Source organism: Diaporthe citri (assembly GCF_014595645.1).
Source record: "Diaporthe citri strain NFHF-8-4 chromosome Unknown scaffold_7, whole genome shotgun sequence".
In the NCBI taxonomy this organism is placed as follows: Eukaryota; Fungi; Ascomycota; class Sordariomycetes; order Diaporthales; family Diaporthaceae; genus Diaporthe; species Diaporthe citri.
Window position 1 is genome coordinate 4,175,827 of NW_025064852.1, and position 27,812 is coordinate 4,203,638.

A 27,812-nucleotide genomic window follows, 5' to 3' on the forward strand; every position below is an offset into this window, starting at 1 on the left:
CCCGTAGGATAATCTCCTATGGGATGGCTTCCATGGGGTAGCCTCCTGTGGGATAACTTCATATAAGATAGCCTTCCATAGGGTAGCCTCCGGTATGGTGTTCTCCTCCATGAGAATCTGCTTGAGGATATAACATGCATAGACTTAGCGTGTACCCTCAGCCGGGTGCGATGATGATAAAACTCCCTTCTCAGCCACCCAAACTTCACCATGCTGCCTGCTCCATTCACTGTCTGGTAGGTACTCCCCATGAAGTCGTTATTCTCTTTCAGAGCTGCTCAGTCGTTTTCCACCCCTGTGGGAAGATTTGGGCAGATGTGAATTTCCAACACAGTGCCGGGCCACAAGGGAGTCAGTCGGCTGTGCCTGATTCTCAGCTACTCGTATACCCCACGATGGCATTACTGTTGTGGGGCATGTTAAGTTCCACCTGTCATTGTCCGGATATCTTGCACTGCGCTTTTGCAAGTGTGCAATACCACATATGAGAAGCCTGACTCTTGCAACACCACCTAATGCAACAACTAGTTGTCCATTTGTTTGGTATGGGCTGCAATTGCTGTGGTCTTTCTCTCCAGACATCTTTTGTTATCCTACGCATCTCAATTGTCAGCTACCATTCTTCTCAATCCACCATACACACTCTCTCTCTCTCTATTTATATATATATATCAAAATTTGTGGCTCGAGTTGCTTTACTTTGCTGCTCAACAATTATATTTCAGCCTGACACTCGCTTTTTTTTGAACCCGTTTCTTCAAGGTCACTGCCGGTCAGACACAGAATCTCTGCCTCACTACATAATTCTCTCGAGCTTGGATGTGTACCAATTTTGAAGTCTGTCAGTCCTCTACTCCAACAGTGAGTAGAGCCATAGACTCCACATAATCAACACAATCTGCTCCCTCTTGAATCTGTTGTCAGCTAGGAAGTCGTCTCCTGTCCTGTCCCGACTAGACAAAAGCCAGGTGGCGCAGTGACGCCCACGCCGACACAAAACATCGAGATGGCCACGATCTCTCTGTCGGCAATTGTACGGGACTTGGCTTTATGTGGGACAGCCTCCAGTAGGGTAACCTCCGGGACGATTAACTTGTCCAAGGAGTTTTGAAAATGAATGTGGCTGAGCTGGTGCGTCAGACTATCCAGAGTAACCAAGGGTGGTTGTAACGCTACAGCTCGTCCGGTGACTCGTCCGGTGATGTATAGAAAGTCGGCCAGTTGCTCCGTCAGGATGTTCCCAAAACTACTTCATCGGCGGCCCGTGGGTCTTTACAGACGCTCATGTCCTTCCCTCGTTTGAGATCTAGCACAGTCGCGTCTTTGCTGCTCATGCTCTCCGACGGCAGAAAGCACACGTTTTTAGCCAGGGTGGATGGACTGAACGGCGTTTTCAACCAAGTCGCCACGGAAAGGCAGCACTGGTGAATTACGAGGAGAGGGTAGCGGTGCCCATATTGTCGCCGGCGACGTTATGAGCGATAATTCGTCACAGTCTTCGACTGAGTCCAGCAGTTGGCCGTGTCAATCTGGTGGGGTGGCAAAATAACAGACGAGTTTCTGTGCAGCTCCTGAACACTCTTCACCCTGTTGACTACCACCGCAGCCAACGAGATCAAGGCCGTAAGCATTTTAGTTACACCAAGGAGCTGTGGAGAATGTGCAGACCATGAACAGGCGTGCCTGCCTCGCTTGTTCAACATAACCAGCTCCGGCACGTCACAGGGCTACTTGCCCCATGCTGAACCTCTACCGCGTGTACGTGATAACCGAAACACCCGGTGAGCAATCGTCAGCCTGCTGCCTCATAGGTCGCAGCTCTATGTCCAAAATTACTCCCGGATGAGAGCCTCGATGGGCATGCGGCTCAGACCGGGGCGCGTGACCGCGAGGCAGGACGTGATGTCTCTTAATTCCTGGGACGAGACTGCCGTCAAGGGCACGGAGGCCCCGAACGCGTGCAATGGGGATGTTCAGACTGAATCGTTAAACTCAATGATCATCGCTATAACCGGAGAACAAAGTCCAATGGCTCCACCTAGACCGGGTCCCATCAAGACGGCGGCGAAACCCCCGCAAGAGTCATACATTCTGATTTTCACCCGCCGCCATCGCATCCACGCTGCCAATCTCCTCAATTCGTGGCAAGCTGCTGGCCCAGTCCTCTCGCCTGCTTGAAAATCCACTCCTTGGCCGTGATCACCTCCTCCTTCTCCCCTGGCTCGAGCTTCGGGATCCCGGGCGCCTCCAGCCTCTTGAGGACGGCGCTGTCCTCGGGCCTGACGAAATAGACAACGCTATACCTATCAAACTTGCCCTGCTCACCGGGCGCAGGCACGACGCGGTGCCGTCCCGAGCACAACACCCCGCCCGTCCACTTGACAGCGGCGTCGCCCAGGTTGACAATCGCGTGGTTCGGCGGCGGCGGCTGCACCCACAGCCACCGTGGCGCCTCGCCCCCCTCGTCTCCACCTCCCGGGCCGGCCGTGCTCTCCGGGTCGACGACGTTGCCGAAGTAACCCCGCGACGGGTCCGACCACACCTGCAGCCCGCCCAGCCAGTTGAACAGGATGGTGATCGTCCCAAAGTCGGTGTGGCCGGGGGTCTGGATCTCGGGGAGCTCGGCCGTCTTGCGCGGGGGGCCGTGAGTCATGCGCACGTGGTCGCCTGACTCCTCCGTCAGGCGGTGGTACTTCTCAAATCCGTCTGCGGGCAGGCCCAGGCGCTCGGCGAGGATGGAGAGGACTTTCAGCCCGGTGCCGTGCGCGTTGCGCATGTAGCGCGCGAGCAGGGGCTTGTGGTCTAGGACGAGCTGCGGGTACTTCCACCGGTCTGTGTTTTCGAGGATGCGGTCCTTTGCGATGTTGAGGAAGCCCGCGGTGTCCGGGGTGCCTTTTGCGTCGGTCTTTGTGGCTCCCACCTTCTTGAAGCTGGATGCGTGGTCAGGATTTATGCTGCGTGTGGCGAGGGGGACGAAACGGGCGTGGGATGTCAAACCTACCCGAAGATGTTGTCCGTGACTGCGTACTGCTCCTTCACCTCGGCCGGTAGCTTGAAAACCTTCTCGGCTAGCCGGGCAATGTCGTCACAGTCCTGCCCCATGGAATCGACCTTGCTCCCGTTGAGGTCGAGGTAGAAGAAGCCCCGCTCCTTGCATGTCTCAAAGAGTTTATCTTCGAGTCCTCTGTCGCCCTTCTCCAGCTGGGCGAGGGAGAACGTCTCAAGCTTTACGCTAGGGACGTCTTTGGGGAAAGGGGGATATTTGGAGGGGGTGAACAGCGTGCCATTGGCATGTGCTCCGTTTGTGGCCATGTTTGCGTGTCTGTCTTGAAGCGTCTGTTGGATTGTTTCTTCAGGTAAGCTTGCAGTGGGATGAGGAGATGATGTTGTGACAAAGCGTCAGCTCTTTCCGTCTTCCGGAGTCGTTGGCTCATGTGAAATATATATTTGCCCGCTGTCAGAAGTCTAAATGGCGCCGTCTAGCAAATCAATTGATGCATTGGTGCACGCGTGGACCCGAATGCGGGGAATCTTGCCGAGCCGATACCCCGGACTTACATCCCCATACATCACGCTCGAGTGCCGCTGTCGCCTTCCGGCCCTCCAAGCCAAAGGGGACAGGCGCGAGCCCGAGGCCGAGTTGCTGTGTGTGGAAAACCAAACGCTACCCCCCTCTCTTGTCGTTTTGACTCGCGCTCTCCCCTCCCCGCTCAAAATCTCAAATCTTAAATCTAGCTATATCTTATTATATCTTTATAAGAAAATTAAATATTACTATATAAAGTATATATTTAAAAACTTTATATTAAAAAGTATATTATAAAATATTAATAATATTTATTTTCTTTATATATAATATATTTTAATTTTTAATTTTTTTTAAAATATTAATATATATAAATAAATATGAGATATAATTAAAAATAAATATTTTATTTATAATCTTAAGAATATAAGGATTTTAAAAATATATAATTATATATTATCATTATTTATATTCAGATAAATATATTAAAAAAAGCTTAATTTTAAAGGATTTGGGATTTTAGAGCGGAGGGGAGCGCGAGTCAAAACGACAAAGGGGGGGTAGCGTTTCGTTTTCCACACACAGTGGCACCCGCGCCGCCGTCATTTTCTCACTTATCTTGCCTAATGCAGTAGCAATCGGAAGCCTTCACCCTTTAGTGTTTGCCAATGAGCTACTGCCCTCGCCAAACACCACCCGTTTCCTACTGTCTCATAGAGCTGCGGAGATCATACTTATTTTAATGGAACATGCGGTGCATACAGTCGGTACCAGAGACGGCATCAGTCGATGTGGAATATCCAAACAAGGGATCGGCAATGGCCAATCAATCGCTGGGGCTCTGATGCACAAATCGGCTCTAACTTGTCGCTAACGTTCTTCCTGTGCCGTTACAGTCCCAGCCCGCCTCGCCTCGCGAAATGATGCGCATTGCGGAGTTGCCCCTTCGGAATGGTGTCCTGGTTGAGGCACGTCCTCCTCGCACCGAACTGGCCAGAGGTCATGCCTTTGCGCCATGAAACAACCTGCTCCTGAGGGTGACTGGGCGTCAGGCAATGACAACAGCCGTAAATGTGTTGACAACCAGATTCATGAGCTTGCAGCAAGTGTTTGCGGGGTTGAAAGACTTCCCCGAGGTGAAGTGGTAATCGCGATTTTGATTTTGATTTTGATTTGAGGATCTGATCATCAGTCTCAGACACAAAGTATCCTTAACCACGGCATCCAACACAGCTGTCCAACGTTCAAGTTGAGCCTCAGAAGAGCCCAATCGGATGACAAGGTAGCATGACTACAGCAAAATTTGGAGGAAATGAAACAAGTGCCATGGGACTCTTCTCATGATTCCTGCTACCTGATAGACATTAACTCATGTTCACATTATTTAGATGCTTTGACGCTGGGAAACTCGTGCTTCGAGAAGAAACGGGTGATGAGCTGGAAGGGTTAGGGTAGGCGGGTCTTTCAGTAGTCGAGAATTTTGGAGGCCCAAGCAACATGCCCACACTCTCGCACCAAAGAGCTCAACATCCCCGGATCCATGAGTGGCATATTACCCCATGGATTCACAATCTAAGAGTTCAATACATGCCTTCGAAGGAGACAATGCTCTTGTAGATCTTGCACGCCCCCCATAACACCCTCAGACCCGTCGGTCGAGCAACCCCTGGCCGCCAACGAAGACGATCTCCAAATGGATGACCTCCCAGCGGCAAAGGTCGCAAGGACCTCAGAGGCCACTTATGGCGATGTAGAGGCCGCGAATGAATGCGTCGTGTCAGAGTCACAGCCACAGCCAGAGGAGGAGTCGAGCGATGACGATATTCAAGAGATCCCCACGCCGACCAAGCCGAAGCCGACGCGCAAGCCCCGAGCCTGGCCGCAGCCTGCAGAGCCGATCACTGCTGGACACGAATGCAGGGAGGCCCTCAACCAGACCGACAAGATTTGGAATAAGGGTGTGCCGCTCAAGCCTCCCCACGTCCTCGGAATTGAGAATCCTGCGATTCCGAACCGACGCCCTCGACCCAGACCGCCGACGATATAGCCCAGGCCAATGGCACTCTTCCTGCTGCCCATCGAGAGCATGGCAGCGTCACCCCCTGCGCACGCCTTCACCCCCGCCCTCGACTTGGCCGAGCACTCCTACGGGGACGTCGATTAGAACCTCGGAGGCTGCCGGAGTGGGCGGCGTGTCACCCGTGTTCCGTTACACGGACTCCCTAATACTCGAGCTCATGCGCCTGCGCCTCGACAGGGACGACAAGAACCCCAAGAAGTCCCACTCAAGCGACGGTGGTTTCTTATTCGAGCTACACACATACGCACAGGACGCGGGCGGCAAGGTCGCCGCGCTCGATGCGAGGCTCAAGGGGCGGCCGGGCAAGAGGAACCAGGTCAGAGAGGGACAAGTACCGCGCAGACGGCCTGAACAGCCTATGCGAGGCGCGGCGCGGGTGCAGGGAGGAGCAAGCTCATGAGTGGGTGGGAAACACGCCCGACGGTCGCGTCGAGACGCGCCCGCGGACCGCTATGGCCTGGGACACCACTACTTCCGCCTCAGCATCCTGAAGCTGTGCGAACAAAGGGCGTTCCCGCCGTCCCCGACAGATATGCGACCAAGTTCTACCGGCAGCTCACGTTTCTAGTGTCCTACAAGTCCGTCGTGGAGGATTATCGTATGCTCGCCCGACGTGGTTGCCTCGGAGCTTGGGGTCGCCGCCGACCGAGGAGAAGCTGCGGTGGCCCCAGTGGGCTGAGGAGCTGCGCGAGGTGAGCCGCACTCGAAGCTCGGCGTGAGTACTGCTTAGGTTTGCGGTGTCTTGTTCGGTCGACGCGTGGTGAACGCGCTCGCGTGCGCGTCGCCTGCTCGTCACCAACGTCACCAGGCAACCACCACGCCACCCCGCCCTGCCTTGATCAATTGACGGTTTCGAACCACAATCACCAGTGCAAGTGGCCTAGCGGTATGATTCTTTGAATTGTATTTGCGACGGTCTGGGTTCAATTCCCATGCACCGCTACAGCCACTCTTCTCAAAATAGGTCTGTCCGTGAGGACAATTAGTGCCTATACCTAGGAGCATGTTCTCCCGGAGTGGCGCGTTCTACTAACATCCAGGTTTCTCAAGTGGTTGGTGGTCGGGCAACTTTTCTTTTTGTTCTTTTTCCAAGTGACCAAAGAGAAACGGAACAGTCCTGCCTTGCTTGACGACGATGTCGTCTAGGCAGCCCAACGCAAGACATGTGACCATGCCTCACGTCCGTCATGCGGTGTGGAAATGTCTCGCACCACAACCCCGTTGCTACTCAACTCAGCCGTGTCCCGTGGCCGGTAAGCACCACGGGCCCCCTCTATCAGCGTCCTTGAGATCTCGTATGTCAGCTCTGGGTGGCCTTGGAACGTGAGGATCTTCCCTGACGACGCCAATGTGATCTCGTTGTCCTCAGACAGCGGTGTGAACCAGGGAGCCAGCTCAGACACATATCTGATGTTGTATTTGTGTATCAGCTGACGAGATGTCAGTGAGAGAGCATCAAATCACGACATCGCTCGGACAAGCGGGTGCTATGGTGGCCGCTGGCGGGTCGCTGGCGGGTGTCACTGCGTACCAGGCTATCGCGGTGGAAGAACTTCTGCCCCGCAGGAGCGAGTTCGGTCTCTTGTACACCAATCTGCGCCGCCATGGTCAGATATCACTGCTCGCGATATCCCACTGCGCGTTCTCAGTAGGCTTACCCGATGCTCATCCCCAAGCCAAGCAAGCTTCCCCCCAAGTGCAACGTGGACGGCCTGGTGGCCCCAGCAGATCCCGAGCAGCTTCGTCTTTGAACTCCCCCCAGCGATCTGCCGGATCATCCCGAGGACGTCCAGCACCCACTTCGGCTGGTCCTCCTCCAGGAGGTTCACGCGGCCCCCGCTCAGGATCACCAACCCGTAGGCCGACAGGTCTGGGATGGTCTCGCCGTTCGCGACGCAGCTTATGTCGAGCTGGGCGTCGGGAATGGAGGCGGCGATGTTGCTCCGGATGGACTCGGTCATGGCGTGGTCCACGGGCGAGGCAGGTGGGTAGTTCTTGAGGAGGAGGATCCTTGTCCCCTGCTTGGAACCCATCTTGGCGGAATAGACTGAGGGCGGCTTTCAAGCAGACTGGCGGCCTGACCGCTGGCTGGCTCAGAATTGAGACGAGGTTTATGGGGCTCAGAAGGGTGCCTGTGGTGTCGGTGAAGAGGGGTCAGAACCGGCAATAGCGCGGAGACGTTCCTCTGAGTCCCATGTTGTTCGCTGCCAATAAAATCCGAAGATGACATTCGTCGCACATAAATGCCCATGGCAGTTGACTTTCCACAATTGTCAGTATTATTCTTTAAGATTCGCACGGTCTGCATCGGTTTGAAAAGATGACGCTCATTCCGTCCTAACCCGAGCTCACCGCCATCTCGGAGGAATCACGAGCAAAGCAGGCCTTTGAAGTATGATGTGTATTATATGACTAAAGATTACCATGGGCTCATATCGTGCTGGTGGTACAGGTTTAGAGCAACGCCCATTGACAGTGGAAGGCTGTCTGAGTTCTTGAAGTGGCACACCAACGAACTGTGAGTAAGATGCCAAACATGGTTCATTGAATTATAAAGACGGAACTCTCTCTACAACGCAGAGCCACTCTTGTTCGCACCAGGATACTTCCCGGACAGCCCGGTGAAAAAGTCATCCCCCTCCATAGTCAGGTCCTGGAAAGCAGGGCACCCGATATCCAGCAGCGGGCCAACAACGGCGTCGTTGACCATCTTGAGCGGGACCTCGAGCGTCTTGAACAGGGGCGCGAGCGCGTTGGGCGCGAACGTCTTGACGACCTCGAGCGCGAAGCAGAACAGGTTGTTGCCCTCGAGCAGGCTGGTGGCGTTGAGCAGGCCGCCCGTCACGTCGTGCAGGTCGACGCCGGCGAACGAGTTGACCTCGCCCATGTTGCCGCCCACGCTGCCCAGCTCCGGGTGCTGCAGGACCCAGGCGACGAGGTCGAGGTTGAGCGAGACGAGGCCGTAGTCGACGGGGGTGCGGAACCAGTTCTCGGGGATGCGCTCGTGGCCCGCGTTGTAGACCAGCTCGCCGTCCTTGCCCTCGGTCACGCCGAAGAAGGACTTGAAGACGTCCTTGGCTGTTTTTGGGCGGTGTTAGTCATGTCTCTCTCTCAACTTCGCGGTCTTTCTGTCGGGCCATGACGTGATCCAACTCTGGGGGAGAGAACCGGGTATTCCTTTGGTTTTACTTACTCAACTGCCCGCCAGGGAACTCCGTCGAGTGGTTGCTCAAGATCCGCCCGGCAAAAGCATACCCAGCATTCCGCGCGACGAGGCCGGTGTAAGGCCCATAGTAGAAGTACGGGTTAATCTCAATGCTCTCCCTGAACCTCGCCGCGGCGCGGTTGCCAATGTCCTCCATGGTGATGACGTCGCCCTCGGCGCTGTCGTACGCCATCTTGAACAGCGTCATGTTCATGGTCCACGCGTCGCCCGTGACGTACAGGTCGTCGCGCGTGTTGGACGAGTCGCCCTCGATCCAGTTGTGGCTGCCCTGGAGGCCGCGGGGCTTGCCGAGGAGGCCGAGCAGGTTGCCCAGGATGTTGGACGAGAAGAGGCTGTCGTCCGGGGGCGCGCCGCCGATGGAGAAGCCTGGCGTCAGGGAGATTGGGTTGCCGACGCCGACGGTGCCCATGATGGCTAGGATGGTGGATAGTTCGATGCCCATGCCGAGGACTTTGGGAGGACTGTCAGCATGTGATTATACGTATGAGGGCGATGATCAAGCGCATATTCCACAATGGGTCTTGCTCTGGCTCGTGGGGTCGGGTTTGTATGGGTAGGGTCCATCTTACCAGTGTTCAAAGCATCAATGAGATCGATAAACTACAGCCATAATGTTAGTACATTTAGCTTAATTCATTTTGCGTCACCATTAATATGGTCAAGTTTTACGTACTCCGACAACACCATCGTGAGGTATGTAGTTGTGGTTGGCCAGGGCATTCAGCCCAGGGCAGGGCCCACGCTGATCACCGCTGTCAAAGTCTGGAGGAACAAAAGCATGTTCTCCGGTGACTGTGGAGGCATTCAAGTCAGCTCACTATACCGAGTAAACATCTATGGGACTGGGATCGACTCGATGTCTTATACGTACTGTCGATCGGCTCTGTCAGCGGATCAAAAAGAAGTCTCTTCTCCTTCAGCTTGAACAATTCCTCCTGTATCTTCGCAAAGTGGGCAGAAGAATCATCGAGGCCGGGGGTGTAGCGCCCGACAAGCTTGGCAAAGTTCTCGGCCGTGGGAAAGGCATCCACGGCCGGGCTGAAGACCGTTGCGGCAGCAACGCATGCTTGTACGGCACGCGAACGTAGGACCATGGTGACAATCGTATGATGAGACTGAAACAAGCAGGCAAAATACAGGTTAAGATAGCTAGTGAGTGACGTGAAACAGACAGTAAAGAGCGTGTGTATGGTGCCAAGCGACGGGTACCGTAAAAGAGCGTAGGAGTTGAGAAACCTCACTCAGATCATTCCACTGTCGTTTGAAGAAGAGCTCAAACGAAAGCCAAATCACAGCGACTAGGTGTTCTCTTTCAATAACTCTCCAGCCGGAAGGCAGATGATCCAATGGACGTCAAAGGATTACGCAGGCGGAAGAAGAAGGGTCAGGGGCTGCATCTTCAGGGCGTGGGGAGCGCGCCCGTCGGCATGTCGCTAGGCTGGTCGACCTCGGGAGTGCGGCCTCGCCTTTCCCGTAGCTGGACAAAGTCCTGATGTCGCGTGGGAATCGCAATACCGATCAAGAGTCGGCGGGTGGGGCCGCCGGGCTGTCATTTGGTTATCTAGGCCCCACAATTGAGATCGGCCTCCTCGATTTCTCGCTTCTGGTCAGCTCTGAGAGTGATCGACCAGGGAGGATGCACTCTGACTCGTGCACAGGGGGTGATCTTCACGACTAGACTCTGGAAGACGGGGCGCTCCTGTAGATTGAGGCCTCGGCGGTCTTGTGCTGTCTGCATTGAAATGAAGCCGATGTCCCGTGATATTTTTGCCCTGTCGTCTTCCAAGAGTCTAAGCAAGGCCTATCTATTTAGTGGCAGACATGGGCATCGGTAGATGTTCCAGACTATGTAAGTGCCAGCCAGCCTCGCGAAATCAAAGTGTCGACACGGCAGTTGGTGTGCCTCACGCTGCTTTTCGGCATTTTCATGCCCCTGCTAAATGAAGCATTTCACTGCAAGCGAAGATCTCGCCCAAATGACGCTACAAGGTTAAGAATTGCCTTCCACTAACTGAACAGGGGGAACATTCCTCCCTCACCCAAGGAAATCATACTTTCGCACGAAGGACGATTGTCATATGGGCTGGAAATGTTCAAATGTTTAAATGTTTTTAGAATTATCATACGGTAGTTGCTAAGTTATACCGTGGTTCTTCGAAGATGTTTGCCGGATGCGACGAGAAGCGTGCTCAAAATAATTGAAGTTCGAAAGGCAGGAGGGCGAAAAGGGAGAAGAAGAAAAGTCCATTGCGCCTTATTGCCACGCTTTCCCACTTGCAGTCGTGCCGGATTCCACATCCGTCAGCCGGATAAACTCGGCATCCTCGTTTCGCTTCAGCGATATCTGGCGGGGCTTGAGACGGTCCGTCTTGGACGTCGTCCCGGACGATGCCAAGCCCGAGCTTCCGGGCGTCCTGCCGGAGGAGCCGCCGCCGGACATCTTGCTCTTGACGGACGACCACTTCGGGCCGAGGCCGAGGCTGGAGAAGAGCTTGTAGACGGCGGGCAGGGAGGCCGTGATGATGCCTGCGTACAGCTCGATGGTGCTCCAGTAGGCTGCCTCCAGGTAGTCGTATGTGATGTTGGTCGAGTTGGCAAATAACACCAGGGTGCGCAGACGGATGATACTGGCCACGGTGACGCTGGGTGAATTACGGTCGATTAGTGCCTTGGTCGCTTAAGAATTATGAGAGGTAACTATCATGGGGTTTTCGCCACTCACAAGATACCGAGCGAGAACACCACCATGAGCATGAGCTTCTTCTGCAGATTCACGTGCAGTTTGTAAAGCTCATGAAGGGGTAGCACCAGGATGATGATATCCAAAACAATGTTGACAGCGGCGCTGCACCACCCCTGAAGGTGGATGTTGTTGCACTGGCCATGGTGCCACTCCTCCAGCTGCAGCCATGCGTGATTGATGGGCGAGCACTGGAACAGGGTGGCGAAGAAGAATGACACGGCATACGCTGTGCATAGACCAATTGTGGCCCAAATGGCCCTGCTCAGGTTGTTGTGCTGAAAGACTCGCAGGAGGAACACCAGGATGGATATTTTGTTCATGGACTGTGCGGCAAAATAGAACAATTCTCCGACGAAGTAGTACTGGTCTCTGGTCAGCTTATCCCCGCCGAGTCGAGAACGATTCGTGCGTCGGGAACACTTACAAACAGAACATTCTCGATCTTGTATAAAGGGAGGGTCCACATGTCTTTCCCCAGACCGTTGTTGGACACTATCTCGGGACCCATTAGCTTCCAGTACTGCGGGCATGGATGCGCTTCATGTAGACGACATGGAAGGTGCGTTGTGGATTCACTCACGAAGAAACGCGAAGATTGTTGGCGGAATGGTAAACAGCAACGTGGCTGTGATGGTCCAGTCGTCCCAGCCTAGTTCACGGCTATTTGCTGGCAGGGCCGAGCACATGCGCAGGATGTACACAAAGGCGGCCAGACCAAAACCCACAGCAGCCACAACTGTCGGTGTCGCTGTTTCATCCCGTACGGGGGCACCACACATTGTTGATGAGCCATTCTTCGTCACTGCAGTAGAACAAATAATTAGCCTCGTGTAAAGAGAGGTTTGTTTAGGGTCCCATATTGGTCGCCCAGCATATTTGCACCGCATGCATTTGCCGTGATGAATTTAGGAATTCCCTTGGGGGAAAGAATCCCACTTACAGAGAGCATCCTCCTGGCTGCATCCTTGCAGCACGCATACTGAGAGGGCGGTGTTGAGCTTCGCGTCGGTGCATAGACACTCAGTGTCTGTGAGACTGCAGTAAGAGGCTGGGACCAGCTTCGAGAGGCACACGAGCTAAGGACGGGCCGCAGCGGAAGATCAGCAAAAGAGCAACGGGGTGCTAGCAGAGGATTTGCGCGGGGCCGAAAAAAAAAAGAGAGGGAGAGCAGCGATCGGACTTCCAAAACACTTACAGCACACGTAGGATACAGCTTCTTAGCAATGGCCAGCGCGGCGGCCTCCGCAGCGGGATCCGTTGCTGCAGCTGCAGCTGTGGCACCTGTAGCCATGCATGAAAGAATGGCGGTAAACGCCGTAAGGAGCCATGTGAACTTCATAATGTTCCGAATACCTGACGGGTCAGTTTCGCGCGTGCGTCTTCCACGTGGGCAGCCTGCAGCCGTTGGGGGTCGCTGACACAGACACACAGGTCTTGCTCACCAGGGTGCTCACGAGCTGCATTCTCGAAATGGAAGAGCGCGGGCACGACACTTTTTATTCCTGGACCCCGTAGACGATTATCCCGCACCATGCTGCTGTGCCGAGTGGTATCATCACTGCCGTTGCCAGGCCTACTGACTCATTTTTCTTGAAAATCTGCTTGGGTTCTCTTCCCCGATGGGTCCAGACGAGGGAGGGGCCCATGCCCAAGGGAAAATCTCAGCCCATGTGGAAGTATACTCAAGTAAGAGATGGGCTGGTCTGTATCTCGTTAAGAGCCACGCACTCCAGTGCTCGCTTGCAGGACAAGTGCCGGCCTCGAGCACGACTTCCCAAAGAGGCCTCGACAGATCGAGTCACGAGAGCATGCGTATTGCTGGGGCGTATCGCGGTGGATAACTATGAAATTGTGCAAGCTCGTCCCCCCACAGCATTATTAGAGTGTGGTTGGGGACGCCGCCACCGAGATAAGACAAGAAAGACGCACGTGTGGACGTCGTATCTAATTCCCCGAGGGGAGACAGCGCAATATCGCGCACGTGGGTAACAGGTGAGAGAGACAGGGGTCTTCCTGCCCTGTGAAGCCAAAATGGCGTTAAAAAACCGTTGTGTCTGTGTGTCAGCGCGTAAGCGAGGGCTGGCAAAAGTGTGGGGTTAGCGTCATGCCGGGGGAGATTCTCCCAAGCGTCCGGTACAGCCCTGGACGACGTGGATGCTTCCAGATGCCCCCCCTTGCACGAACGACCAACCCCACCGGCAACGAGGGAATCAGGTCATTGTCTGACTAGTGCATGTGGGATAGAAACTAGGGATCGGCAGTCCTCGCAAGGGGCGCATTGACTGGATGGCAGCTGTCTCGCGTGTCTTGACAGGTCGGGGTAGATACACGTATATCCAATCGGTCACCAAGGTGTGACTACACGCCGTCTTTGGCCATAACCAGTACGTCCACACATGACCATGCCGCTCTTCCGAGTCGGTCACAATGCGTTCCTGTATACCTGTTTCCATCACACTCCACTGACTAACAGATAATCTTCTAGAAAAAAGTTGGTGGTGATGGAGTGTGTAAGGCAATTCAGTGGGTTCTTTGTGGAAAGGATTACCATGGCGAAACCCTAGCGAATATGACAGGTCAGCTTTGTACCTTGGCATGTCCGCCCGGCAGCTGAGATGCGTCCCCACAAATTAAGCCTCTACATCCCTGGCGAGTTAGATACAAGTGTAACCCCAGAGTTCAGTACGATCGTCAGGAGAGACTCGATTTGGGCAGTGTCGACATTCGCCTGGCCCGCCAGCCTGTTTACGCGAGGCTCATCGCTTGGCGACATCCGGGGAGGAGTCGTCAGTCGATGCCAGTCAGTCGATGCCAGCCGGCAACAGGGGGACAGCCCGATGATCTAGGTGGATGCAAGGGACTAGTAATATTGGCATCGCCATCGGGAGGCGCGATGGGGTCAGATAAAACCCTGGCACTTATAAGCCTCCCAGACTTTTGCTTCGTTTTCCCCTTGCTTGGATTCACCCATGTGTTGTTTCTACACGCAGGCTTGCGGCGTCTGTCACTCATTTTCTGAAACCCTCAACTGCCGTCAAGGCTAGTCACTCATTTGCTGTATTTGTGTGTTTCACGGTGCTTAGCCCGTTCACTATCGTTCAACAGACTTGCAGGGGCTCCTCAGATACCCTAGTCGAATCCCACTTCATAGGTTGCCATGAAGTCTCTCGTGCCCACTGCAGCCCTGTTTGGGGCTGCTCTCGCAGCGTAAGTGCCGGTACCAATTTTCTGTGATTCAGTTCAACACACGAATCATCGGGACGCTTCCCAAAAAATGTTTACCCGGAATACCAAAGTGTCATGACTGGGTGCTAATTGATATCGTCTAGATTCGACAAGCCGCTGGGCCCAACCATCACCGCCGAGGGTCCCAAGGCCAACTCCACGTACGACTATGTCGTCGTCGGTTCGGGGCCTGGTGGTGCTCCACTCGCTGCCCGTCTGGCCTTGGCCAACTACAGCGTCCTGCTCATCGATGCCGGTGAGGACCATGGACGTGATCCTCAGGTTGAGGTGCCAGCCTTGCACGTCTTGTCGTCCGAGTACAAGCCAATTGCCTGGGACTACTTTGTCAACCACTATTCCGATGAAACTCAGGCCCGCAAGGACAGCAAGATGACGTACCGGAAGCCTGATGGCGAGTTCTACGTCGGCCTGGACCCGCCTGAGGGCTCCGAGCAGCTCGGTATCCTGTACCCCCGTGTCGGAGCCCTGGGCGGTTGCTCGCAGCACAATGCCCTGGTTACCATCCTGCCTCAGGACAACGACTGGGAGCACATCTCTCAGATCACGGGCGACGCCACGTGGGGCGCCGACAGCATGCGCGAGTACTACAAGAAGCTGGAGAACTGTCACTACCTCCCCGGGGCCCTGGACAGCTCGTCCCACGGTTACGACGGGTGGCTGCAGACGCAGACCACGCCGGCGATCCTGATCGTGGAGGATCTCAAGGTCCTCTCTCTCGTCCTTGCGGCCGCCACCACCATGGGCAAGGGCCTGCTCGGCAAGGTCATCAACACCGTCACTGGTCTGCTGGAGATCCTCGCCCTGGACGTCAACACCGACTTGGAAACTCGTGACAAGTTCGACGACATCTACCAGATCCCTCTCTCCATGAAGGACCCCGAGTACTCGCGTTCCTCTCCCCGTGACTTTGTCTACGATATTGCCACCGCCACCAACGATGACGGCTCCAAGAAGTACAAGCTCGACCTCGCCCTCAACACGCTCGTCACCAAGGTCAACTTCGACGAGAGCGGCGACAAGCCCCGTGCCACCGGTGTGGAGTACCTCTACGGCCAGAGCATTTACCGTGCCGACCAGCGCGCCAGCAAGACGGAGGACGGCGGCGTCGCCGGCCAGGTCTTCGCCAGCAAGGAGGTGATCGTCTCCGCGGGAGCCTTCAACACGCCGCAGCTCCTCAAGCTCAGCGGCGTGGGCCCCAGAGCCGAGCTCGAGTCGTTCGACATACCCGTCGTCAAGGACCTCCCCGGCGTGGGCGGCAACATGCAGGACCGGTACGAGGTGGGCATCGTCGGCAAGGCGCCGACCGAGTTCTCCCTGCTCAAGAAGTGCACCTTCCTGGACATCAACGGCACCGAGGGCGGCGAGGACCCCTGCTACAGCCAGTGGGAGGACGGCCTCGCGGGCGGGCTCAAGGGCGGCTACTCCACCAACGGAATCGCCTTCGGCTACTTCAAGCACTCGAGCGTCGCCGAGAACGGCGACCCTGACCTGTTCCTCGGCGGCGTCCCGGCCGCCTTCCCGGGGTACTACCCGGGCTACGCCGCCGACGCCGTCTCGGACCTGAGCGTCTGGACCTGGCTCACCCTCAAGGGCCACAGCCGCAACAACGCGGGCGTGGTCAACCTGACGAGCGCCAACCCGCGCGACACCCCCGCCATCACCTTCCACAGCTTCTTCGAGGGCAAGGGCGGCGAGGAGGACCTGCAGGCCGTCTACGAGGGCATGAAGTACGGCATCGAGGCCTTCGAGAACCTCGTGCCCCTCGACGGCGCCTTCGAGCGCATCCGCCCCCCGCCCGAGGTCGAGTCCGAGGAGGACCTCAAGACCTGGGCGCGGGACGAGGCCTGGGGCCACCACGCCAGCTGCACGGCCCCCATCGGCGCCGATGATGACCCGAACGCTGTGCTGGACGGTGACTTCCGTGTGCGCGGTATTGATGGCCTGCGGGTTGTGGATGCGTCCATCTTCCCCAAGATCCCTGGCTTCTACATTGTGCTCGCTATCTACATGGCCAGCGAGAAGGCTGCGGATGTCATTATTGCGGATGCCTTGGCGGCTGCAGCTTGATCTGCTTACCAATATTGTTAGATCATGGAGGACGTTTGAGTTCATCTACAAGCGCTTCTGTTGATATAGACGTAATGATAATAATTCAAAGTGTTTATCTTTAAGCGAGTGTGAATATTTCCAACATCGTATGACTTCTTGCACTTGTGAATTGTCCCGTCTGTCAGTTGCCAAAGGAAACCCGCCGGACCCTTCATGCAAAAATCGCTGCATTAAGAGACTTGCAACCTCTCAAACACCATAGCCTCAAATGTCATCATTTTTTTTTTTTTTCATACTACTGGGAGAAACAGATAATTCTCGTCATCGAGCAGTATCAAAAAGTTGGCACATATTTTGTGGCCATCGATTAGTTAAGCTGCGATTTTAAGTCGAGTGGTTTGTTGGTTGAAGAGCTGGTTTTTGATAATGATGGGTTTATTTTGGCAAATGACAGCCCGTGAACAATTTGTGACACTTTTGTGCAAAAGCGATGGTAGACGACAATATGTGCATAGATTACGCGGAAAAGATAACGAACTGTATACCGCTTTTGAACAGATCTGCTGGCCTATACGCCAATGCCTAGCCCAGGAAATATGGCCAACTCTTATAGTTTTAATTACGATCGACCGGGGTGTCTGAAGCTGTTCTGAGTAAGGAATGGGCGGCTATTTCCGAGTTCTGTAGACCCAGCTTGGCGGGATGCCCTAATCGGGACCGGTTGAAGATATACCGACCTCAGCTGCCACCGACACAAGTACCGTTTGTCTGATATATATGTACCAAACCTATTGAGACAGAGGCCCTCAGAATTGCAAATTGCAAAAAGCCAGCATCCAGGATACTTCTCACAATCTCAACATAGTTGTTCAACATGATTTACGGCGAAGAAAACACAGTTCCGGTCCCTAGCTTTGACCTTCTCACATTTCTGTTCGGCAAGTTAAGCCTTTAATTCACTCCACTAATATACTCTTTTCACGTTCATCACCAGAATTCTAACTGAACCACGCCTCTACGCGGGACAGACTCTGAACACGGCACCGCAAAAGATGACACAGCGATCCACGCAGAAGCACAGGACCCGTCAAACAGTACCCTAACAAAGTCCCAGGCGAGGCTCCTCACCACGCAGGTGGCGCACTTCCTCCGCACCCACTACGAGATCAGCCAGGCCGGCCCAGGCAGGGATGTCGTGCTCACCGTGTCGAGCGGCCAGTCCCGCCTCCCCTGTCTCTTCTTCGGCGTCGTGGCCGCGGGAGGCATCTACGCCGGCGCGAGCCCGTCCTCGACACCGGTGGCACTGGCGAGTCTGGCCAGGGAGGCGGGCCCGGCGAGGCTGCTTGTCTGCAGCTGGGACATGAGGGACGCGGCCGTCTCGGCGGCGGAGCAAGTGGGCATCCCCCTGTACCGTGTCCTCGTGCTCACGTCCTACCCCGAGCTCTCGCTGCAGAGCGCAGATGGCTCCGTCCGGTGTGACTTCACATCGCGGGGGGATGTGCTGCAGTGGACGGCTGTGACGGACCCTGAGGTCCTGGCTTGCACGCCGGTGTGCCTGATCTACTCCTCCGGCACGACGACGGGGGCTCCCAAGGGCGTCCTTCTTTCGCACGCAAACATGGTGGCCGAGGCGTTTCTCCCGTCTTCCATCAACCGCCGCGCCTGGGCGAGCAAACCGCCCCTCAACAACGACGACGCACCGCCCCTGGGACCGGGCTACAGGACACTCGCGCACCTCCCTCCCGCGCATATCTCAGGCGTGCAGGGCTATTTTGTCAACCCCCTCCTAGACGGCGGGATAGTCTACTGGATGCCCACTCCAGCAGCCGGGAATGGTTTCGACATGGCCGCGTTCCTGCGCTACAACGAGGCCCTGGGGATAACCAGCTTCTTCACCGCCCCGCCCATCTACGAGGCCCTCGCCAAGTGCGTCCTGCACAGGCCGGGCCTCGTGGGCGAGCGGACGTTCAAGTCCCTGCGCGTGGCGTACAGCGGCGGCACGCGGCTCCGGCTCGGCGGTGCAGCCGCCGCCGCGGCGCTCCGGGGGCGTATGGGGGACCCCGAGGGCGGGAGGCCGCTGCTCATCAGCCAGACCTTTGGCGCGACCGAGACCACTGGCGCGGCGACGCACACGCCGCCTGACCGGGCGGGCTGGGACACCCTGGGGAGCGTTGGCGAGTTGCTGCCGAACGTGCGGATGCGGCTTGTCGATGGCGGGGGCCGGGACGTGCCTGTCGGGATGCCTGGTGAGGCGTTGCTCAAGGGCCCTGTCATGATGGGGTATCATAAAAATCCTGAGGCGAATGCGGCTGTTTTCACTGAGGATGGGTGGTTCCGGACCGGGGACGTTCTCAGGGTTGTTGATGGTCTTGTTTACCATGTGGACAGGAAGCAGGTATGTCGCCTGGAATTTCCGAATCATTCAGTCCACGAACTACTTTTTCATGTGACGTCTGTTTTTCATTTTGCCCAGTGTCACCTTGACTGACCAAATCACAGGACGTCATCACATACAAAGGGCGGAATGTGTACCCATCTGAGCATGAGAGCATCCTGCTTTCTCACCCAGAAGTGGTGGATGCAGCCGTCATCGGTGTTCCAGAATTAAATCAGGGTCATGGTGACTGCCCCGACGAGGTCCCTCGTGGATTTGTCGTCCTTGCGCCCAATGCTGGTAAGGCGGCGACGACAGTGACGGCGCAAGAGCTGCTACAATTTGCGAACCACAAACTTGGCCATCACAAGGACTTAGAATGGAACATAAAAATTGTTGAAGCTGTCCCGCGCAGCCCGGCTGGGAAAGTATTGCGCCGCGAGCTGAAGAAGATGGCAGGCCTCGTGTGAAAATTGGTCACTCACTGAAGGGGAAAGCTTCATACAAATATAAAGATGGCGAGCTGCGTTGGTCGAAATAAAATAAATACCAATTTCTTAGCGAAGAATCTCCGTGTTCGACCATGAAATGTTCGCCAATCTTCCCATGCGGTAACAGGCTCCTTTGCTAATTGTCCCGTCGATCCTGAGCTGGGCCCGGCCCGTCTCCGGAAGAGCACGTCATGTTGCCCCCGCATAGGGGATGCACTCCGGCAACAAGTGACAACGTCCTCAACTTCCCTGGATTTCCAACACAGCTTACTGACCCTTGTAACATCAGACTGTCATACCGAAAAACCACGATGCTCCGACTCCACTGCTCAGGGACTCCTCGAGAGGCAAGTACAGAGCAGAGTGCCATCCACCTCCCACCAATCTCCGCCATCTAACACCCCTACCCAGATAGGCCGCGCCCACGGCTCGGGCGCAAAGGCCCAGGTCCACGGCTCAGTCGCCTTCTACACGGCCCTGTTCCAGCAGAAGTGCGACCTCGACTGGGCGGCCGTGACGCGCGAGGCGGACAAGTACGTCGCCCGGCTCGGCGTCACAAGCCCGCGCTACCTCGACGAGATACGCGGCATCGCCGACGGCGCGGGCGTCGGGTTCCTGGACGTCCTGGCGCTCAACGTGCGCACCGAGATCATCTTTGGCATCTTCACCGAGGCTGAGGCGGCCAGGGCCAGGGGGCCTGCCAAGGTTGTCAATGGCGTGGACGGTAGCAACGGTGTCGACGGCCAGCACGCGGGGGGCGCCGACTTCCCCAGCGACGGGTGCACAAGCCTCGCCTTCGCCTCCCCGTCTGTCTCCGGCCCGGGAGGCCCGCCGCCGCCGTCCTCCTTCCTCGCGCAGAACTGGGACTGGCAGCCCGCCCAGGCGCCCAACCTCATCGTCATCCACATCTCACAGCCCAACACCACCGAGACCGACGGCATCCCGGACATCGCCATGGTGACCGAGGCCGGCATAATCGGCAAGATAGGCCTCAACGCCGCCGGGGTGGGCGTCTGCCTAAACGCCATCCGCGCGCGCGGGCTAGACAGCGCCCGGCTCCCCGTGCACTTTGCGCTGCGGGCGGTCCTCGAGTCCGCATCGCGCGCCGATGCGCTAGCCACACTGACAAAGCTCGGCGGCGTCGCGGGGAGCGCGCACATCCTCGTCGCGGACCCTGCGGGGAGCGTGGGGCTCGAGTTTGCGGGCGGGGGGGAGAGGATCGGGGAGATCGGGCCGGATGAGAAGGGTCGGGTCGTCCATACCAACCACCTTGTGCTGGAGCACCCTGGGGTCGAGGAGCCGGGGTGGTTGCCCGACTCTGGGGAGAGGCTTGCGCGGATTAGGAAGCTGACGGATGGGGAGGTCCTCGCGGGGAAGTGGGATGTCAAGAGGGTGGTGGAGTTGTTCAAGGACGAGGAGGGGTTCCCTTTTTCTATCAACCGGCTCAGGGTTAAGGAGGGCGAGTCTCAGACGTTGTTCACGATTGTTATGGACTTGGGGAGGAAAGAGGCGCTGGTCAAGGTTGGGAGGCCGACTGGGGATGGGGAGGAGATTCATTTGGGATTTTGAGGTTTGTTATGTATATCGATACATGCTGACATCTTGTTTTGAAAACGCTATGCGCCACCAATGATGAGTCCAGAACACCCAGACCACCAAACACCATGGATGCCTCACTATAACCCTGCCTTGTGCATATTCAAGCCCGTTTATAGAAAAATGCCCCTGCCCATTGACTCTCACCCCTCAGTCCACCGAGGACGCATCGTAATCCACCGTCCGCCTCCTATCGAACCAGTCCCGCCTGACAGGAGTCTCGAGCAGCGGGGAGATGATGGACATGGAGGCGTTGGTGTCGAGCATCCCCGAGTCGATGCACCACTCGAAGAAGGCGTCGCCGGCGTGGTTCATGTACTCGGCCAGGGCCATGGTCTTGTAGACGGTCAGGTAGTTGGGCGTGACGTCCTCGGCCAGCACCTCCTTGAGCGTGATGGACGGGATCTCCCACCAGTCGGGCGTGACGTCGGCGGAGACCAGGCGGCCCAGGAAGGCGAAGTAGTTTACCCAGTGGCCCTCCGGGTCGGACATCTGGACTTCTGGGTCGTCTGGAGTGGACGCGTTAGTCAGTAATCCAAATAAGGACGGGCGGCATGGCCAAGGAGGGGAAGGGGAAGGACTCACAAAGATCGTCCCATGCTGCGATCAGGGCGTCGTCGAGGGTGGGCAGGTCGGTCCACGGGGCGTCGTTTCCCTGTTTCCAAAGTCAGCTCTCACGAGACCAAGTGTCTTCGCACCATTCCTAGAACCATGATGTCGGACGCGCCACTCACCTCCCAGGTGCGCACCTCCATGGGCGGGAGGTGCACGAGCTCCTTGAGCAGCTCGACCAGCTTCTCCTGCGCGGGGTCGTCGTGGGGGATCCTCTTGCCCAGCTCGATGAACATGGTCCACACGTGCAGCAGGTACCCGGACAGGATGCGGTCCTCCATGAACTGGAAGAGCGGGTCGAGGGGCAGGTAGAAGCTCCAGTAGATGTCGTCGATGCGGGCGGCGTACTCGGAGGCCTTGACGGCGCCCACGCCCGGGTTCGTCACGAGGCACTCGTGGAAGGTGGCGCACAGCGACGAGCTCCACAGCGTCCCCGGCTCCTCGGTCAGGCACAGCCAGTGCAGGTACGACTCCCACGGCTTGAGCTCTGGGAGGAGCGGCTTCCTGTCGTGCTGGTGGGCCGCCCTGACGGGGGACTTGACCTCGATGATGGCGTCTTCGGTGGGTGCGCGGAGGCCCTTGACCTTCTTCACCGGCGGTGCCGCCGCTGTGTGCTGGTCGACGGACGATGGTGGCGTGCTGGTGCCTGTTGCTGTTCCCGATGCAGCTCCTGATGCAGTCCCTGATGCTGTGCCTGTGCCGGTGGACATGGACGCCTTGCGCACTCGGTGGCGCTGTGATGTCGGGAGGCGCTCCTTTTGCAGCTTCAAGGGTCCTGGGGACTTGAGCTTGAGAAGCCCGGCATCCGAAGGGGACGGCGGGCCGTGAAAGACTTGGTTGTAACGCATCCTGAAGGAGTGAGAGGATGTGGGTATAGAAGGAGAAAATTAAGCCTGCGAGTTATATCGTGTCCTGCACTTTTTCTTGGCTTCGGAGACTGTCGATGACCGGCAACGACTTCTTTTTATTACCCTGAGTAGCAAGCACACACGTACACACACGCACAAGAGACCAGCTGACTTGTGCCTTGGGGAGGGGAAAAGGAGCGCAGGGTGTGTGTGTACGAGTCGGTCCCGAGATGCATGTGGGAAAGCAGGAGAGCGGCACTCGCAAGGTCTTAAATGGCAACACCAAGACTGTTTCGAAGGGGAAAATCGGGGCAGAAAAGAAACCTGAGGGAGATCTGAAGAGAGAGAAACCCACAACGTTCTAGGCAACACTGCCCCCCGGACGACGCGCTACCGACGACGGCCACACGACCAAGCGACCCGAGTAGTCTGCTGCGTCTGCCGCCAGCGGAGGGCGCGCATACTGGGGTGGGTGCTGGGTATGTAAGCACGAGCGGGCAACCTGTTGCTTGTTTGGCAGCAGCATCGGGCGAGGCACTCGCCTCTGGTGCGCCCGAGGACGTGTTCGAGGGTGGGCCGGCGAGCCGCGGGCCCGGGCCTCGACTGGGGGGCGGCGCCCAATCCGCGCCGGAGGCTGGCGGGAGTCGAGTGTTTGATTTGCAGGAAGAGACGGCGCAGGGCGGCCGAGAAAGTCGGCTACCGCCTCCTGTCGCGGCCCGGTTGGGGGCCGGAAGCGTCCGCTAGAACTGCGCTCAGCCAGTGTTTCTGCTACGCGGGCATTGTAGATCCGGCCTATAACCAGATCGTGCTGTAACTCGTGTCTCACCGTGGAAGTTGCTGGTTGATGTTGTTTTGGCGATCAGGCCGCGTAATGGACTGCAGTGGCTATGGACAGACTGCTTGTGCTTTTGGGCTCACCATAGCCATTGATGGACTCCATTGACGTCATCGGGGTTCTCAACCCTGACCCTGACAGTCTCGCCCCTGTGGGGGTACGGACGGTTGTAAGCAACCCCAATCATCAAGTGCCACAAGAGAGAGAGAGAGAGAGAGAGACAAACGGAGTCTGTTCAGATGACTTTTCCAATGATGCCTCGGAGAAACGCGCAAATCAATGGATATCAAACCAAGCGACACGTCTTTCCTCACCGACATTTCAGCAGAGCCAAGTGCCAGTGGTGGGTGGCCGCGACCGAGACGGTACCTGTGTACATTCCATCCCATCCTCATCCTTCGAATCCAAAAACACGCACCAACCTACAGGACATGACACTCTTGGTATGCACGTTGCATCCTCCCGATAAGCTTAAAACTATAAATGCCGCCCCCGTGATCGATGGTGCATCGGCACTGCCGAGAATAAGTCACGGGTCTTGTCGCGTTGATCACCGCATGCACCTGCAATCCGTACTGTGCCCCTATGCAACGCAACCATTGACTTTCACATGGTGAGTTAGGCCAGGGTCGATCTCGACTGACTGTTGGTTCACACCATCTTGAAGGGCACCATCTTTGATGTTTTCATTTTGTAGATACATAGGCATCCATTTTCCAGGCCAAAATGACATGTCATTTACAAGTGGTATAGTTGCACTCCATGTGAATTCATCAGGAGTCGTCACTGTTGGAGGTGCCGTTCTTTGATCAATCAAGTGTTGGTCGAAGGATCCTGGCATCTTGTATCGTCGGTTTCATCGTAGAGGGCCCAGAATCACTTCCGGGAAGAATAAGACAGCTAGTTATGCACAGCCGAACTCGGAAGTCTTGTCAAAAGAGCCATTGGTCTGACTGCCATGCCCATGAGAGCAACGCGAACTGGCGGATCAGAGCAAATAGCTGCCCTGGAGTTGTCCGGGCGTAAGAAAAGGTCGTCGACATGTCAACACATCAAGGCCCGACACACAAGCACATTCACCACTCCGCCCCCAAACCATCGTCCCTGGGCGTCAACTTATAGCAGTGATGATAAATATCCGGATCCGTCTCCTTCAGCTTCCGCGTCGGGATCCTCGCGATCTCCTCGTACCGGAACGGCAGCCCGTCGACATCAAACCGCCACCGCGAGTAGCTAAGCGAGACCCAGAACCCGCCGGGGGCGAGGCACCGCCTGACGGCGCGGCACATGCTCAGCAGCGCCTCCTCGCCGCCGCACGAAACGGCGTCGACGGTGCTCTTGTCGACGACAAAGTCGAACTTCTTTTCTCTGCGCCCCTGCATCTCCCCCGCGCCGCCGTCCGCCAGACCCAGGTCCACGTCCAGCCTCGTCGCGTCCGCCACCGCGTACCCCATCCTCACGCCGCCGAACGCCGCCTCCTCGAGCTGCCTCCCGCGCTCGACCGCCAGCGGCTCGTAGTCGACGTTGAGCACATGACAGAACCCGGCGGCGCGCAGGTGGTTCTGCAGGTCGCTGGTGCCGAAGCCGACGTGCAGGACGCGCGAGGAGGCGCGGTTTAGTCTCTGCGAGAAGTCCGGATCTGCCTCGAGGATGCGCATGAACTCTTCTGATGTCGCCAGCCACTCGAAGTTGGTCTCGGTGGCGAAGCGGGCGTGCCAGTATTCTTGCTTGTCAAAGTCAGTTGGCATGGTCTTGGTGGATGTGAGGGGAGGTATGAAGGGGAAGGGGTGGGAGAATGTAAGCTCCGGTGAGGGGATCGTGACGGAATACATATGCGTGCTTCAAATGCAATGTGTTAATTGTGTCTGGCGGTGCACTTACCAGGGCGGGTTTGGCTTGAATTGTTATCATACTGTATCTGACAAGAAAATTTTGAATTAGTCACTCTAACTCAGGGGCCACTTTTTTAGGCTGGCAGAGAAAAGGGGAAACCTGGCTTACTTGGACAAGACCCGGATATCAGCCCAGATATGAGTAATGAACACCATCCAAGTCCAGATGTGTGAAGAGCAGCAATTATCACGACAGAAAACACTTAGGAACATCAGATCACTCGTTGGCACATCCAAAAGTAGTGGCTGGAATCGATGCATATTCCAAGGAAAAAGTCTATCTTAAAAACCCATCGTAAATAGTATGCACATGAATATGTTTTGGTGTCCCCCAAAAATCTCGTTCATATCCCGAGCGTCAAAATCGCGTAAAGAGTCCGCGTTACATTAAAAACCAAGCGCTATGCAGTTTTGTTTGCCCAAGTCCGTAGATCGAGCATTTCCCCCGGTCCAAGTCTGCCCCGATCGCTTAACTTAAGCAGTCGAGTTGGAGGCGGCCGTGAAGGTGTAGGTGCAGGGGTTGGGCTCCGTGGCGACGGTGGCACGGGCAGCGATGCCGGTGCAGTTCTGGTTGTAGCCGGGCGTGGCGAAACCCGCGCTGACCCAGACGTAGTAGGCGCCGGCGATGCTGGAGGGGCACGCGATCAGGCTGGCGCCGTCGAAGGTGAGGTCGTTGTACTGGTCGAGCACCCAGCCCTTGGTCTCGCTGTTGCGGCCGGGCAGGTAGCCGCCGGGCTGGGTCGAGTACTGCAGGACGCCCTGGCCCATGCCGGAGCGGTCGGTGTAGAGCTTCTGCTCGACGGTGTCGGGGGTGTAGAGGAGCAGCTCGCCCTGGCTCAGGGTGAAGGTGGCGTAGTTCTGCTCGCCGTTGAGGCAGGTGGCGCCCTGCTCGGGTGCGTTGAGGGACAGGCCGCCCCGCAAGGCCGAGAAGGAGGCGTACTGCAGGTTTGAGCCGGAGCGGAGCGAGACCAGGTTGAAGGGGGTGCCGTCGGGGATGGTGCCGTTCTGGCGGGCGACCAGAGAGGGCGCGGCGGAGGCGGAAGCCACAATGGCGGCGGCGGAGAGGACCTGGAACTTCATTTTGAATGTGGTTGGGTGGTTGGTTGGTTGTTGTTGCAAAAGCGACAGTGAAGCACGTAGGCTATTAGAGTTGGTTGGTATGAGAGGTGAGTGAGAGTGAGAGTGAGAGATTGGATTGGTGGTGATGGATGATAAGTTTCGATCGACAACGACGGACGGAAACAGACGAACTCTTATATGCCAATCTGTTTATTCTCGATCTCGCAGCGAGTGGCTGGTTGGCCGGTGGGCTGGACATGCATGTGCGCATCAAGGTGAGGGAGGGAGCCCCTGAGCAAGCAGGGCGGGCGGCCTTGCATCTCGCACTTCGCCTGACATCACGGTGGCGATCAGTGGGCATCCACTGACAAACACGTTCTTCTATGGAGCGCAACGTTGTGGCTAGGCACGAACACGAGCCAGGCACAACAACAGACGAACCAAAATTGACTGGGCGGAGCTCAACACTGGCCAAGCAGGATGGAGACTGGACAAACCCCAGCACGGCTTGTCAGGCACTGTGGGCTCGGCACTGGCACCCTTGGGCCTCCCGTGGCGATCCCCGGACACTTTTATTAGAAAGAAGGGAAAGAATGAGCACTGTGACGATGCTCCGATGGCCCCAGTGCTCAACATGCGGGTGTCTCGGCTTGATGAGCGTGACAGCGGCTCGCAGCTGCAGAACCGGTCATATTCCCTGGAAGTCGGCAGTGTTTCCCTTGGAGGGCAAGGGAGCAGCAGAATAACAGGGGGAAAAAAGCAGGGGAGACCGCCCAAGGTGCTAGTCATTGAGATTGTGATGTGTCCCCAGTAAAACCTTGTCCAATATGCATATTCTGGACAAACATTCCCACCGCATTCCCACTGTCCCACCGCTCTGCACGCCCTGCAAGCCCTGCACGCCCCAACCTTCTCCTTTCCAGGCCAGCTTGGTTCTCCCATCGCGCAAATCCGCATTAGCCAATGGGGGCACGACCTCGGCAGGGCGGCCCAGTCCGGACCCGGTTTTCCTCGCCACGTCTCGGTCGAGTCAGGTCTGCACCTAGGGCTGTGCTTTGCCGATCGGCAGTGCTCGAAATAGCAGCCCGCCTCCCGCCCAGCCGCTGCTGCACTGCTGCACGAGAAAACAGCCCCAGAGGCTTTTTCTGGTGACTTCTCGGGCCTCGCAGGGCAGAACCGGCCCGGCCACCTCCTTGGTTCGATGCAACGAAGCATTGTGTGAGCCGCGGTTGGTC

The 27,812-nt window shown here is 56.6% G+C and overlaps 10 protein-coding genes across 10 annotated transcripts; 3 read left to right on the forward strand and 7 right to left on the reverse strand.

Moving 5' to 3' along the window:
- Positions 1 to 2,134: 2,134 nt before the first annotated feature.
- On the reverse strand, positions 2,135 to 3,312 carry INS49_014282 (uncharacterized protein; the record flags this gene model as incomplete). The annotated part of the gene is made up of 2 exons (XM_043174973.1): positions 2,135 to 2,930; positions 3,002 to 3,312. 2 exons carry the CDS (start codon positions 3,310 to 3,312, stop codon positions 2,135 to 2,137), a joined length of 1,107 nt encoding a protein of 368 aa, XP_043021918.1.
- Positions 3,313 to 5,219: 1,907 nt separating this feature from the next.
- On the forward strand, positions 5,220 to 6,006 carry INS49_014283 (uncharacterized protein; the record flags this gene model as incomplete). The annotated part of the gene is made up of 2 exons (XM_043174974.1): positions 5,220 to 5,484; positions 5,711 to 6,006. 2 exons carry the CDS (start codon positions 5,220 to 5,222, stop codon positions 6,004 to 6,006), a joined length of 561 nt encoding a protein of 186 aa, XP_043021919.1.
- A 742-nt stretch (positions 6,007 to 6,748) lies between these two features.
- Positions 6,749 to 7,639, reverse strand: INS49_014284 (uncharacterized protein; the record flags this gene model as incomplete). Its single annotated transcript, XM_043174975.1, has 3 exons — positions 6,749 to 7,036; positions 7,138 to 7,200; positions 7,265 to 7,639. 3 exons carry the CDS (start codon positions 7,637 to 7,639, stop codon positions 6,749 to 6,751), a joined length of 726 nt encoding a protein of 241 aa, XP_043021920.1.
- Positions 7,640 to 8,175: 536 nt separating this feature from the next.
- On the reverse strand, positions 8,176 to 9,926 carry INS49_014285 (uncharacterized protein; the record flags this gene model as incomplete). The annotated part of the gene is made up of 5 exons (XM_043174976.1): positions 8,176 to 8,684; positions 8,800 to 9,282; positions 9,402 to 9,432; positions 9,506 to 9,624; positions 9,704 to 9,926. The coding sequence occupies 5 exons, from the start codon at positions 9,924 to 9,926 to the stop codon at positions 8,176 to 8,178; spliced, it is 1,365 nt and encodes a 454-aa protein (XP_043021921.1).
- A 1,160-nt stretch (positions 9,927 to 11,086) lies between these two features.
- Positions 11,087 to 12,914, reverse strand: INS49_014286 (uncharacterized protein; the record flags this gene model as incomplete). Its single annotated transcript, XM_043174977.1, has 6 exons — positions 11,087 to 11,474; positions 11,555 to 11,937; positions 12,000 to 12,067; positions 12,156 to 12,377; positions 12,516 to 12,651; positions 12,771 to 12,914. 6 exons carry the CDS (start codon positions 12,912 to 12,914, stop codon positions 11,087 to 11,089), a joined length of 1,341 nt encoding a protein of 446 aa, XP_043021922.1.
- Positions 12,915 to 14,732: 1,818 nt separating this feature from the next.
- Positions 14,733 to 16,888, forward strand: INS49_014287 (uncharacterized protein; the record flags this gene model as incomplete). Its single annotated transcript, XM_043174978.1, has 2 exons — positions 14,733 to 14,782; positions 14,905 to 16,888. The coding sequence occupies 2 exons, from the start codon at positions 14,733 to 14,735 to the stop codon at positions 16,886 to 16,888; spliced, it is 2,034 nt and encodes a 677-aa protein (XP_043021923.1).
- Positions 16,889 to 17,744: 856 nt separating this feature from the next.
- Positions 17,745 to 21,304, forward strand: INS49_014288 (uncharacterized protein; the record flags this gene model as incomplete). The annotated part of the gene is made up of 4 exons (XM_043174979.1): positions 17,745 to 17,774; positions 17,985 to 19,265; positions 19,370 to 19,544; positions 20,151 to 21,304. The coding sequence occupies 4 exons, from the start codon at positions 17,745 to 17,747 to the stop codon at positions 21,302 to 21,304; spliced, it is 2,640 nt and encodes an 879-aa protein (XP_043021924.1).
- A 177-nt stretch (positions 21,305 to 21,481) lies between these two features.
- On the reverse strand, positions 21,482 to 22,791 carry INS49_014289 (uncharacterized protein; the record flags this gene model as incomplete). Its single annotated transcript, XM_043174980.1, has 3 exons — positions 21,482 to 21,840; positions 21,917 to 21,986; positions 22,066 to 22,791. 3 exons carry the CDS (start codon positions 22,789 to 22,791, stop codon positions 21,482 to 21,484), a joined length of 1,155 nt encoding a protein of 384 aa, XP_043021925.1.
- Positions 22,792 to 24,702: 1,911 nt separating this feature from the next.
- Positions 24,703 to 25,374, reverse strand: INS49_014290 (uncharacterized protein; the record flags this gene model as incomplete). The annotated part of the gene is made up of 1 exon (XM_043174981.1): positions 24,703 to 25,374. One exon carries the CDS (start codon positions 25,372 to 25,374, stop codon positions 24,703 to 24,705), a length of 672 nt encoding a protein of 223 aa, XP_043021926.1.
- A 618-nt stretch (positions 25,375 to 25,992) lies between these two features.
- On the reverse strand, positions 25,993 to 26,598 carry INS49_014291 (uncharacterized protein; the record flags this gene model as incomplete). Its single annotated transcript, XM_043174982.1, has 1 exon — positions 25,993 to 26,598. The coding sequence occupies one exon, from the start codon at positions 26,596 to 26,598 to the stop codon at positions 25,993 to 25,995; it is 606 nt and encodes a 201-aa protein (XP_043021927.1).
- Between the last annotated feature and the right edge of the window lie 1,214 nt (positions 26,599 to 27,812).